This window comes from Gracilinanus agilis, chromosome 2, assembly GCF_016433145.1.
Source record: "Gracilinanus agilis isolate LMUSP501 chromosome 2, AgileGrace, whole genome shotgun sequence".
In the NCBI taxonomy this organism is placed as follows: Eukaryota; Metazoa; Chordata; class Mammalia; order Didelphimorphia; family Didelphidae; genus Gracilinanus; species Gracilinanus agilis.
The window spans coordinates 609,106,492-609,119,266 of record NC_058131.1 but is presented as its reverse complement, the minus strand read 5'-3'; the positions used below and the strand labels follow the sequence as shown (position 1 = coordinate 609,119,266).

The 12,775-nt window shown below is 35.0% G+C and overlaps 1 protein-coding gene across 1 annotated transcript in view; it reads right to left on the bottom strand.

Annotated features, from left to right (window-relative positions):
* The window catches only part of HDGFL3 (HDGF like 3), a 96,502-nt gene that overhangs the window by 35,468 nt on the left and 48,259 nt on the right, over nt 1-12,775 (bottom strand). The window contains exon 2 of the mRNA XM_044660159.1: nt 1,710-1,792. Coding sequence (XP_044516094.1) covers nt 1,710-1,792 — 83 coding nt within the window. The remainder of the gene's footprint in view (nt 1-1,709; nt 1,793-12,775) is intronic.

The window sequence follows — 12,775 nt, the reverse complement described above, 5'->3', positions numbered from 1 at the left end:
AAGGCAGCATATCATTAAGAAGGTGAGAATAATCAATGCAGCATAAAACTTCTAACCAAAAGGGGTTTTTACCAAATGGCAGTGTCTGGAGGGGCTCTGTAGTTCTGAGGCCTGGACTTATCCAAGGCTCCATATTCAGATTCTTAAGGAGTTCTTTTATCATCTTTATCCTCTAGCTCTATTGAACCTTATCTAGAGACAAGATCAACAAGCTTTTGGATCATAGCCAGGCCAGCAGCACTAAGGCAATGCTCCGTGGGGTTTTTTCCTACAAAGGGAATGGATGGAAGCAGAATGCCTGAAGAGCTTTCCAGTGACGAGTTGAAGTGGAGCAATCATATATGTGTGCAAAAGAAATGTTTCAAGGATGTGCTGAAAAGCAAGGTGATCTAGCAGTGTACTTAAAAAGGGAAGGAAGAGAAGGAGAGTCCAACTTAGTGTGAGGCAGTCAAAGATGAGACAATCAAAACAAGGAAAAAAGTCAAGTCCTCTGTGAGTTTGAGAAACAAAGTTCAAAACAATGATGAGATATTTAAGCAGGGGCTGCTGGGGAGGCTTGGAAGGGGCATGTGCTTTTTAAAAATGTGTAATAATAATTCCTGACAAATATAGTCAAGCATTCTGACTGCTGCTAAAATTTGGATGTAGAGATTCTTGAAGTACTTTCTTAATTCATTTTACTTCCTGTTCTGGATAGCGGAGCAGGTTCATATTTCATTTGGTGAGGAAAGTGACATACTTTGTTAGAGCAACATTTCCCATCTAATGCTTTCTTTTCTTTTTCTTTTTCTTTTTCTTTTTTTTTTTTAACCCTTGTACTTCGGTGTATTGTCTCATAAGTGGAAAAGTGGTAAGGGTAGGCAATGGGGGTCAAGTGACTTGCCCAGGGTCACACAGCTGGGAAGTGTCTGAGGCTAGATTTGAACCTAGGACCTCCTGTCTCTAGGCCTGACTCTCACTCCACTGAGCTACCCAGCTGCCCCACTAATGCTTTCTTAAAAGGCTAAACTAGATGATCTCAAAGACCAGTCCCCAAATTCTATTACATTAAGGGGAGAGGTGAGGAATAATATCAGCTGACATTTATAAACTTTAAAGTTTACAAAATGCTTTCTGTACAATATTTCATTTGATTATCACAACAATCTTGTGAGGTTAAGTATTTCAGGTAAAATACTCTACAATAATTTTGTTGGTGTGTGAAAGCAGAAGTTGTGATAGATAAGAAGTTTGAAATTTCTAATGAGATGTAAAAGAATCCCAAGAAGTATTTTGTATACCTCAAAGCCTACCATTAGCAGCTGTGTTCATAGCTGTCTTATTCTTGAGGGTCCACCAGGCAAAGGGGAAGATGATACTGAGGATGCAGTTTCTTTCCAGAAGTATCACAGCGCACCAGCCTCAAGTATACAAGGTCTGGGCAAGGCTTCTCTCGAGATAAGAATTAAGAATGTGGGGCCACATGTTACCATCAATATCTAGCTGAAGAAGTAAAACCATTCAATACCAAAGACATTCAGGCCCTAAGATAGAGATGTTTATTATTTCAAATGTCTTCCAATGAAAATTGCTTCTTTTTTGATCAAACTGGTTTTGATAGCATGTCAAGTTGTAGCTCCTTCATCAACAACATATTATAGATTAAAGCCAAAAGCTGTAATTTCATAAGACATTTGTTTTTAAAGAATATGGCCCTTTTGTTGACTTACGTTTCATGGGTGCCAAAAAAGAAGATTGGATACTTATTTGCTGGAGGCTTCACAGCTCCCTCTGGGAGTTCATCAATCTGTTGGGGATAAAATTACATAGGGCTGTTATTAAACACTCAGATAAATCATGTAAATCAGGTGAATGTCATAAAGGGATGACTATAATGATGAGCACTACTCTTTTTGTGACTAATTTCAAAATACAGTGACTGTTCTACTCTTACAGTTTCTGAGATTTTGTCGTTATTCCCATTTAATTACATACTAGAGAAAGAATAACAGGTCACTACATTGAGAAACTAGAAACACAATGTCATAATTTGATTCTAAGTCACATTTCTGAAAATTCACATTAGATATTGTCACTGAGATAGATCACTTAGCATATCCAGCTTAGTGATTCTTAAACTTTTGGAATGCTACTATTCATTCTCTCAGGTTCCAAACTGACTCTTTACAAACATAAAAAAAACTCCAAACCTAAAGCATTTAATTAATCTCCTTCCTCAAACAAGTATTTTAAAGATGTGTTAATTAGTAAATGGCTTTAAAAATTTACTAATTCAGAATAGGGAGAAGGGAAAATGGTTTTAATAAATTAAAAATAAGAATTATAGAATATTTGCAAAGAATTATAATTTTATTACTTTCAAGTATATTAATACAACCCAAACCCAGCAAAGCATAGCAGATAGGGAGATATTTCTGGAATCATGAAGAAGACCTGGGTTCAAATCCTATCTCTGCCACTCTGGCTGACTTCCCCTGGACAAATCACTCAACTCTCAGGTGACTCTCTAACATTATAAGTTGTAAAACAGTTATTAATCTTCATTGGTAGATGTAAGGAAACCCTAAATAGAAGTTCCTACATCAAGGAAATTATATGTCTGGACTAACTCCTCCTGCCAAACCCCAAAACTATATCCAGCAAAATGTTGCCAGTGGTCTGCCTAATCTATGTTATTGAGTAGATAAGAAAACACTTGTACATAATAGATAGTTTTATTCAACCAATGCTAGAGTTTTTCATGAATGCTTAAAATGCTTTGCCTTCTTCAATAGGCTATGTGACTGCATGGAATCTTATTTACATTACTATTTTTTCATTAAACACTTAATTTCCACATTAAAATCAATACTATATATTGGTTCCAAGGCAGAAGAGTGGTAAGGACTAGGCAATGGGGGTTAAGTGACTTGCCCAGGGTCACACAGCTAGGAAGTGTCTGAGGCCACTCCTGGACCAGGACCTCCTGTTTCTAGGCCTGGTGCTCAATCTTCTGAGCCACCCAGCTGCCCCTACATTAATAATTTGCTCTGAAAACTCCTTTTTCACAGATGGCCTTTGTTTCCTTACATATAAAATGAAGTCATCTGGATGTTAGACTAGATGTCCTCTAAGGTGCCTTCCAACTCTTAATCCTATATACCTTGGTAAATATGAGGGGTTCTCCTTAAGTAGGGAACAAAATATCTTGATCAAAGTAAGATGTTTCCTACTTATTTAGGTTATAAGGTAGACCAACAATAGGACTACTCTGCCTAAAATTGGAATCTGGTTACTTTATTAAATTCATGCCATCTAATATCAGTTTGGTTCCCATTTAGCAACTTTTCTATTACTCCATAATTGACTGTCATCCTTCCTATAATGATCATTGCAATTATCCTTTCTCTTAGAACCCTTTATTTCAACAACCATTTCTCAGAAGGTGATCTTGACTCAAGCTTTCATTCTACACTTCTTCACTTTACATCCAAACTCCTAGAAAAGAATTGTTTCATATACCTCCAGTTCCACCCATCTCATTTGCATGTCCTCAGTTTGACATTTAAAGCCCTTTCAATCTAGCTTCTAACTTAGTCACTTAACTGAAACTGCTCTCTCTAAGCTTAACAAAGTTCTCTCAATTTGCCCTATCCTATAGCTTCTTAGTTGTCATCCTTCTTAATCTTGCTAAAGAATTTGACACATTTCTCAATATTTCCCCCCTCCTAAGTTCTTCTTGTGACACCTCATTATCCTGATTCTTTTGGACTCCTCTTCCTTAAAGACTAACTAGGCTCAAATGCTACTTCTCAAAAAGTGAATCCTGATCTCCAGTTGATAGTACCTTCTCTCCACCAAAATTACTTTGCATTTATTTTGTATATATTTTGCATTTCTTTACCTGTGTTCATATTGTTAATTCTAACACAGAATTTAAGTTCCGCAAGGGCAGAAATTGTTTTATTTTTGCTTTTTTATCCCCAGTATTTAGCACATGGTAAAAGTAAAGTGCTTGACTGACTTACTGAGAAAACAGAAACTATCCAGTATGATAGGAAATCATAGTTGACAGAAAATAGAAGCTATCCATTAGATAATAATAATAATAATAATTCTATCTACATAGAAAATTGAAGTTATCCACTGTCTTCCTTACCCCACATCTCAAAAATTTTCTCTATGTGCTTCTATATTTTCTTTATTCCAATATCTAATGAAGAGGGATCCCTTCTTATTTTCAAGGCCAACCTCTTTCTAATTGTGTCCTTGATCCCATCCCTTCACATCTCTGCCTGGAACTTGACGCATTAACCATTATCTCTCCCTTTACAATGATCATTATTTCTCTTCTTTCAGAGTTAATCTCTTCCTTTCTACTGGCTCCTTTTCTGCTACCTATAAACATTGACATAGCTCCTCCATTTTGTAAAAGTTCTTTCATTTCAGCCTACATGTCCTTCAAGTTTTCTTCTTATACCTCACCTTTATCTCACTGCCACATTTCCAGAAAGAGATGTTTCTTTGTTTGCCTCCACATCCTCACTAGGCACTTGTTTCTCAAACCCTCACAAACAGGATTTCCCCCCACTACTCTACTGAAAATCCTTTCTTCAAAAGTAAACTAAGATCTCTTAACACCAATTCCAACGGCCTTTTCCTCAAGTTTCATTTTCCTTTGCCTCTCCACAGTTCTGACAAGCCCCTCAACATGGATTCTCCCTCTCTCTTCTGAGTTTATAACATGATTCTTCCTAATTTGTCATCCTAGCTATTGCATTGCTCATTCCTTTTTCAGTTTTTGCTGGTTCATCATTATTTTTCTGCTCCATAAAAAGGCTTTCCTTTAGGGTGCCATCCCAGTCTCTCTTTTCTTCTCAATCTGTACTCCTTGGGAATTTTAGCCCCTATAGATTTATCATGACTGATTGACAAACTTTGATTTGGGTTTTGGATCTCCAGTACCTAGAACTCTGTATGGCACATATAAGTAATTTCTCAGTACATTCTTGTGACATTGAAATGAATCACAACACAGATAATTTCACACACACACACACACACACACACACACATACTTTTCTGCCATAATCTTTCTATTGGACTCCAGTCTTACAACACCTGGGTGTCCCACTGGTAAACTCAATATAACCTTTCAGAAGGGAAGCTGCATGTTACAGCGGAAAGAACACTGGCTCTGAAATCAGAGGATTTCAGGTCAAATCCCACCTTTCATGCTTATTACCTGTGTGACTATGAGTAACTCATTTAATCTTTTTGATTCTCAGTTTCCTCAGATATAGAATGAGGGGATTGGACTTAATGGTCTTAAGGCCCCTTCTAGCTCTAAGTCCATAAGACCATGAGTCCTGTCCAAAGAGAATTTATTGGCTTATTTCCTAAATCCATTCTTTCTCCTAAGTACCATATTTCTGTCAAGTATACTATCAGCTTTCTAGTCACTCTGGTTTGTAACTGTAGTGTCATCTTTGACTTTTTACCTTCCTTCATCCCCATTAGATATTTCAAAAGACAAAGTAGACTTAGAGATCTCCCTCATTATTTCAAGACAGGGGAGGTGGGTCTTTACCAAATAAGTAAAATGCCAACACATTCGACTTTAAAAGGGGTCAAAGTTCACTAACTAGAGAAATGTGGTTAGACTTGCTTTTCTGTAGCATGCTAAGAAACAAAATTTAAAGAAGCTTATGAAGATCAGCTTCTAGCAATCTTTGGCTAGAAAAATATAAGGTTCCTCAATCTGTTTTCTGTGGCTATTTTCCTTTGTTGGGGACCTAGTCATGGACAAAAGAATGAGAGATGACTCTGAGCTTCAATTCAAAACTCAGGAATGGAAATAATTCAATAAAATAAAAATAAGTCTTCTCAATTGTTTAATATAGTCCAAAATTTATATGATAGTCTATACCTTTGTATCCTCTCACTTCAAAAGAGCTACCTTAAATTTAATATGAATGCTGTGATATCAAATTAGTTATAAAGCATGCCATTTCTGCAGCATATGACATGAATTCAATGGGAAATTCTACTCCCATTACATTTTCTCCCATTCATTCTTTTCTCCCTTCCAGATTTCATTCATACAACTACCACTTGAATTTCAGCCCTCATTACCTTTTGCCAGGACTTTTTAATACCCTCCTAATTGATCCCCTGCTTCTACTCTCTCTCTCAAACCTGAGTGATGAAATTCCCCATATCCTGTCTGACTCAGACCCATCTTGCTTCCTGCTACTCTTCCCCTTACCCCTCTGCTACTTCTAGGTCTTCTACTTCTAGGTGAATCAAGTTAATCTACCATTCCTGGACAGGACATGCCACTCAATTGTAACTATGGTCCACCCCACCATTCCTGTGACTTCACAGTCCAAAAAATTCCTCCCTAGTCACCAATCATCTGGCCACCAACAGATGCATTTTCTTTTCTTCCTTTATTTGAAAATAAGTGCCTTCAGGTCAGAAATTGTCTTGTTTTTGGAATTTACAAAATTATTTTGTATTCATATCCCTAATGTTCACCACAGTACCTGACACTTAGTAAATGCTTGATAAATGCTTTTCATTCATTCACTTATTCACTCATTCCCCAATGTAATCTTCTTAAGGCACAGGCTTAATCATGTCATTTCCCTGCTCAAAAACATATAATGGTTTTCTATTGCCTCTAGGATAAAATACAAATTCCAGCCCTAAAAGCAAAGGTTTCACAAAGAACCCTACATGTTAGTATGTATGACATGAGTTAGTGGGTATACAGTAAAGCAATGAATTCCCACCCAGGGACCCCAAAATCCTGGATCATAAATCATACATTTAGAGTTAGCAGGGACCTATGAAGCCATTAAGTCCAACCTCTTCATTTTAAAGATGAGAAAAGTATGGTTAAGAGAAGCTGAGTGATTTGCTCAAGATCAGTTAGTAAGACAAATTTTGAACTCAGGTTTTCCTAAATTTCAAACTTAGCACTCTATCTACTGTACAACATAGCTATCTCTCAGGGGATCCAATATCTGCTAGGGACAGATATAAAGTGGTTCAGTCAATGGGGTAAACTCAATGGTAAATGAATTAAAAATCAAAGTTGTATGTGAGAGCTGAGACTTAATTATCCAGGGAATCATTTAATGTATAGGTTAGTTTCTTTTTTCTCCTGATTGCTTCCCTCACTCCTTTGATAATTTATCCATGTTAGTTTTCCCACTAAAGTATGTGTAGAGGTAAGTAGTGAAGATAAAAACTCAAGCCCATCTATTTTTGTATCTGCTAGAGGTGGTTGTAAAAGGATTGAGGAAGAGTTTGAAATCAATGGTAAAATCTTGGAATCTCTCTACAGTCAATTATTCATTCTGACTTCCTATTACAATGAATAATAAGTACTTGAATCTTCAGATAACTATATAGCCTTCATGTTTCTTAAAAGGCTATTTCCACCAAGAATGTAATTCTTAGTGGTTAGAAATCACCACACTACCTAGTAGTTTTGTGTTCATTTAGAGCCTCTAAATGAACATGGCTCAATACTAAGCATTTTAGGATGCTTTAAAGTTTTAATTTTTTTTTTTTACCCTTGTACTTCGGTGTATTGTCTCATAGGTGGAAGAGTGGTAAGGGTGGGCAATGGGGGTCAAGTGACTTGCCCAGGGTCACACAGCTGGGAAGTGGCTGAGGCCGGGTTTGAACCTAGGACCTCCTGTCTCTAGGCCTGACTCTCACTCCACTGATAAAAGTTTTAATTTTTAAAGCAATAATTAGACAATATCTACACCAATTTTTTACTCTATTGATAAAAGAAATAAAATTTAAATGACAAGATGAAATCTAGACTAAAATACACTATACAGAAAGTTTTCTGGACAAAGCATTCTTAATGATTTGGGGGCAAACACCAATTCCACCATGAAGTGATTTCTTTATAAAAGAAAAAGGCCTAACATTTCTGTAATTTATTTGCTGACACTTGCATAATCAACAATAATTGTTTTGTTTTCAAACAAGAATGATAAATGAGGTCAGACGAGTAGTGCCAGTAATGCCACTAAAGGTTTTAATTAGATATTTTACCTTAACATACTTTTCTGTTTCTATTAGTTATGTCAAAACATTGGCTTCAAAGCACGGGCATCAGAATGGGAATCTCTGTTAAAACTATTATAAATTCAAATAGTATTTGAGTAAGTGATATTATTATTAAATTACAGTCACTTTGGTCTTTTTTGGATGTTTGTAAAGCAAACTGATATAGAACAAGAAAATGAACATTAATGAAACTTCCCATTTAATCTATGTCCGATGCTGCACAGATGACATGCTTTCCAACTAATTTCATATTACAACATATACATTAAATTTAAGGTAGCTCTTTTGAAGTGAGAGGATACAAAGATATGTACTATCACATAAACTGTGGGCTATATTAACTGAGAAGACTTATTTTTATTTTATTGAATTACTTCCATTCCTGAGTCCTGAATTGAGGCTCAGTCATCTCTTATTCTTTTGTTCCTAGGAAATTCAGAGAATGTTCCACCTCAGAAATCTTAGAAATTGTATATGGGGTGGAGACCTGCTCCTTTATCAGTAATCAAGAACTCTCACTGAGGCATTTGAAAGCTTAAGCCCTCTTTTTGTCCTTATCATCTAGATTTGGGGGTAACCAGGTCCCCAACAAGGAAAAGAGTCACTGACAACATGATTGCAGTACCTTATATTTTTCTGGCCAAAGACTGTGTGAGAAGAATCTGAGCTTTATAAGTTTCTTTACATATCATTTCTTAATATGTCAGAGAAGGGTGAGTCTAGCCACATTTCTCTAGTTAGTAAACTTTGACCCCTTTTAAAGTTGGGTGGGTTGGCATTTTTCTTACTTGATAAAGACCTACATCCCCTGTTTTGAAATAATGAGGGAGATCTCTAAGCTATCTCCTTTTTTGAAATATCTATCAATAGAGACTGTCACTGGTGGTCCAAATGACAAACTGTCATGCCAATCAGAAAGAGGATACACATTCCTATATAAAAGATATTCAAGGCACACAAAGAGTTTTTCATTTAGGAGGCAGGTGAAAGGTCCATTTTTTTTTAGCAGACCACATGCTTCTGATAATAATGTTCTCAGGGAAATGGCATATTCCTTATTGGTTAAAATTCTGTGTGCTACATGGTTAACCTCCTTAGCTTGAATAATCTGACTAGAAGAGAAGTAAAAATAAAACTAATGCAGAAGGTAGTGAAGATTAGGTCCTCTACAAATTTATGTTATCTATCTCAACTGGATTCTCACTAATACAGTTATACTTTTATTCTTCATGACTTATGATCACATTTTCCGTAGCAGCTATTCAAGATCTTTTCTTTCAAGTCCCCCTAAAATGCCCTTTCTCTTTCTCCTTAGCAGAGTTAATTATGTGGTACAGTGGGTAGAGTACTAGATTTGGAGTCAGAAAGACTTGGGTTCAAAACCAGCATCAAATACTAATTAGCTGTGTGACCCCAGGTAAGATACTTAAATTCCAGGGTTGTTGTTAGGATAAAATGTGGTCATATGTATAAAGGAGTGAGAGGGAGAGAGAGAACATGGATCACAAAATGTCAAGAAATTATTATTATTAAAAACTGCATCAATATGTAAATTAAAAACTTTTTTGAAAATAAGACAACAGGTGTAAAACAATTTTCAAATCTTACAGGGCTATATAAATTCTAGAAAAATGCAAGCACAACACTTCCTGTGAGTAGACAGGCTAACATTCTCTTCAACTACATATTTTAAAACCATTTTATATTATAGTCATTCCCCAGATGATAAGGAGTCAAAAGATACAAACAAGGAATTTTCAGAAGGAGAAATTAAAGCTGTGAACAGTTGTATTAATTAATATAATTAGTAATAATTAATTAATAATTAGTAATAATTAGAGAAATACAAATTAAAACAACTCTGAGATACCATCTTGTACCCAGTGAATTGACTAACATGATAGAAAAAGGGAAATGACAGATTTTAGAAGGAATGCAGGAAAATAGGTATACTAATGCATTGCTGGTGGAGCTATGAACTAGTTTAAGCATTCTGGAACACAATTTGGAACTATGCCCAAAGAATTATGAAACAGGGCATACCCTCTGACTCAGCAATACTGTAACTAGGTTTTTTTTCCCCAAAAAAGATCAGCAACAAAGGAAAAAACTACATATTTATAAAAATACTTAGAGTAGTTCTTTTTGTGGTGGCAAAGAATTGGAAATTAAAGGGATGCCCAAGAATTGGGGGATTGCTGAACAAGTTATAGTATATAATTGTGAGGGAAGACCATTGTGCGATAAGAAATTATGAAAAGGATGGTTTCAGAAAAACCTGAGAAGTCTTATATGAACTGTTGCAAAGTGAAATGAAAAGGACCAGAAGAACTAGCAGCATTATCATAATGATAATCAATCATGAAAGATTGTATCCACACAATGATCCACAAAAATTCCAAAGGATTCCTGATGAAAAATGTTGTCTGCCTCCAGAAATAGAACTGTTGAACTCTGAGTGAAGATTGAAGCATATCATTTTTTCTTTCTTAATTTTTCTTGCTTTTTTTCTTACAACATGTCTGATGTGGAAATATATTTTGCATGGCTTCATATTCCTATTTCTTGCCTTCTCAATGGAGGCAAAGAAGAATAAAGGAAGGGACAGAATTTGGGACTGAAAATCAAACAAAAATTTTTTTTCAATCTCAGCAACAAAAATCCAAGCCTTCTAATGTTATTTTTCATTCTTCCTTTTCTCCAAGCAGAGATGGATGGCTTTTCTCCTTACTCCAAGTCTTCTTAGTTCTCCCTCCATAACTTTTGTTCCATTTGTCTCTTTTTCTTCACTAACATTTCTGATGGTTGTAGTTCTTGTTATCTGTTGTCTCAAATACTGTCTAAGCCTCTCCATAGTTTCTCTGCTTCTAATTTCTTCCCTCTCCAATTCATCTTTCATACAGTTGCAAAAATTATCTTCAACTACAAGTCTAATCATATTACTTCCCTTCTGAAATATTCAGTGGCTCCCTACTGCCTCTCATATAAAACGCAGACTTCTTTATCTTAACATTTAAAAGTCTCCACGACCTGACTCACACTTGATTTTCTAGATTCATTTCATATCATTCCCTTTTACACTCTACATTCCAGCTGAATTCCCCAAACATGTCATGTCATTTCATGCTTCCATGTCTTTTCCAAAGGCTTTACCCGATGTTTTGAATTTCTTGTTCATCTCCATCTTTCAAATTTCTAACTTCCTTCAAGGTTCAACTTATATCTTAGAAAGCTTTTCCTAAGTCCTTCCATTCCTTCAGTTTTCACTAATTTAATGTTCCCTCCCTCCTGAACTTTGTATTTACTTTAAAATGTATATTTTATATTTCTTTAGTAGCAAATAAATCCTTCGAAGGCAGAACTGCTTTTATTCTGTCTTTTACAGCCTCTGCATCTTGTACATAATTAATATTCACTGAGTTGAACCAAACAACAAGCTTTTTGAAGTGGATCTATAGATGAATGTGGATCAGGAAAAGGAGGGAAAAATGGAGGAAAAGTTGTTTAATCAAAAGATGAACTTTAATTAAAGGAAAGAAAGTGACAGAAAGAAAAGAATAATGACCAAAAATCCAATCAAAATACACAATTTGCAGGCTGATAAAAATTTTGACTTACCATTGGGTTTTTCTAACCTTTATTTTTAAAATCACTTTAATTTTACATGCCTCATTTCATCTGAATTCTTCATCTCTTCTACCTCATTAAGCAAATTAAGTGGAAATATAAACAATAAAATAGGTAAAATGATTGATTTAAAATTTTATATCAATTTCTATATTTAGATTTTCAGTTAAAAATTAATCCTATACACAATTTTGATTTACAACATTAAAATTAAAATAAACTATCACAAAACATGCATGATTTTAAGTTACATAAACAATACATTTAAGTAATCTCCTAAATAAGAAAAGTTCATGAAGACAACTGTCTTATGAGGTTCCTCTATGGATTTTTTGTATTTTAAAAATTGGTGGATAAAAACTTTAATGATTTTTTTTCTTTTGCTAAGCCCCACATCTGGACTATATTAATTTAAAGAAAAGCTAAAAAACTATGTCATAATTGAGCATGAGAACTAAATGCCATCTGAAATAATATAGTCAAGTAAAAATTTTAACTTGTTTTAATAATCTGTGCTATGTAAATTGTTAATATTCTCATCAGAAAAACACTTGGGTTAATCATTAATTGCTAAAAGTGAAATATGGATTATACCACAACACTTGACTATAATTTTTTTCTTTAAAACCCAGAGTACAGTACATTCTGAGTTAACTATAATAATGAAGAAATACATTTGCCACCAAGATTTTAAAAAAGTCATTGTAAAATAAAACCTCTTGGAGGCAGAGTTCTAGAAAGAGCTGGACTTGAACTCATGGTATCTGAGTTTAAGCACCTGACTTGCTAGGTATGTCATTTAATCTCTAAAGGCCTCAATGTCCACATCTGTAAGGTTAAGGGGTTAGATTAGATGACCTGTAAGATCCTTATTACTGTCAGAATAATAATCCAGTTTTCACAAGAAGTAGTATCTTCTGCAGGAGGATAAAAAGCCTCCCCCCGCCCCTCCTCCTGGACTACTGCATTCTAACTGGAATGTTGTCTAATATTGAAAAAAACATAAAGATTATATTTTTCAGTTAAGGAATTTTTAAAAAATAGAGAAGCAATAATAATAATAATTGTCTAC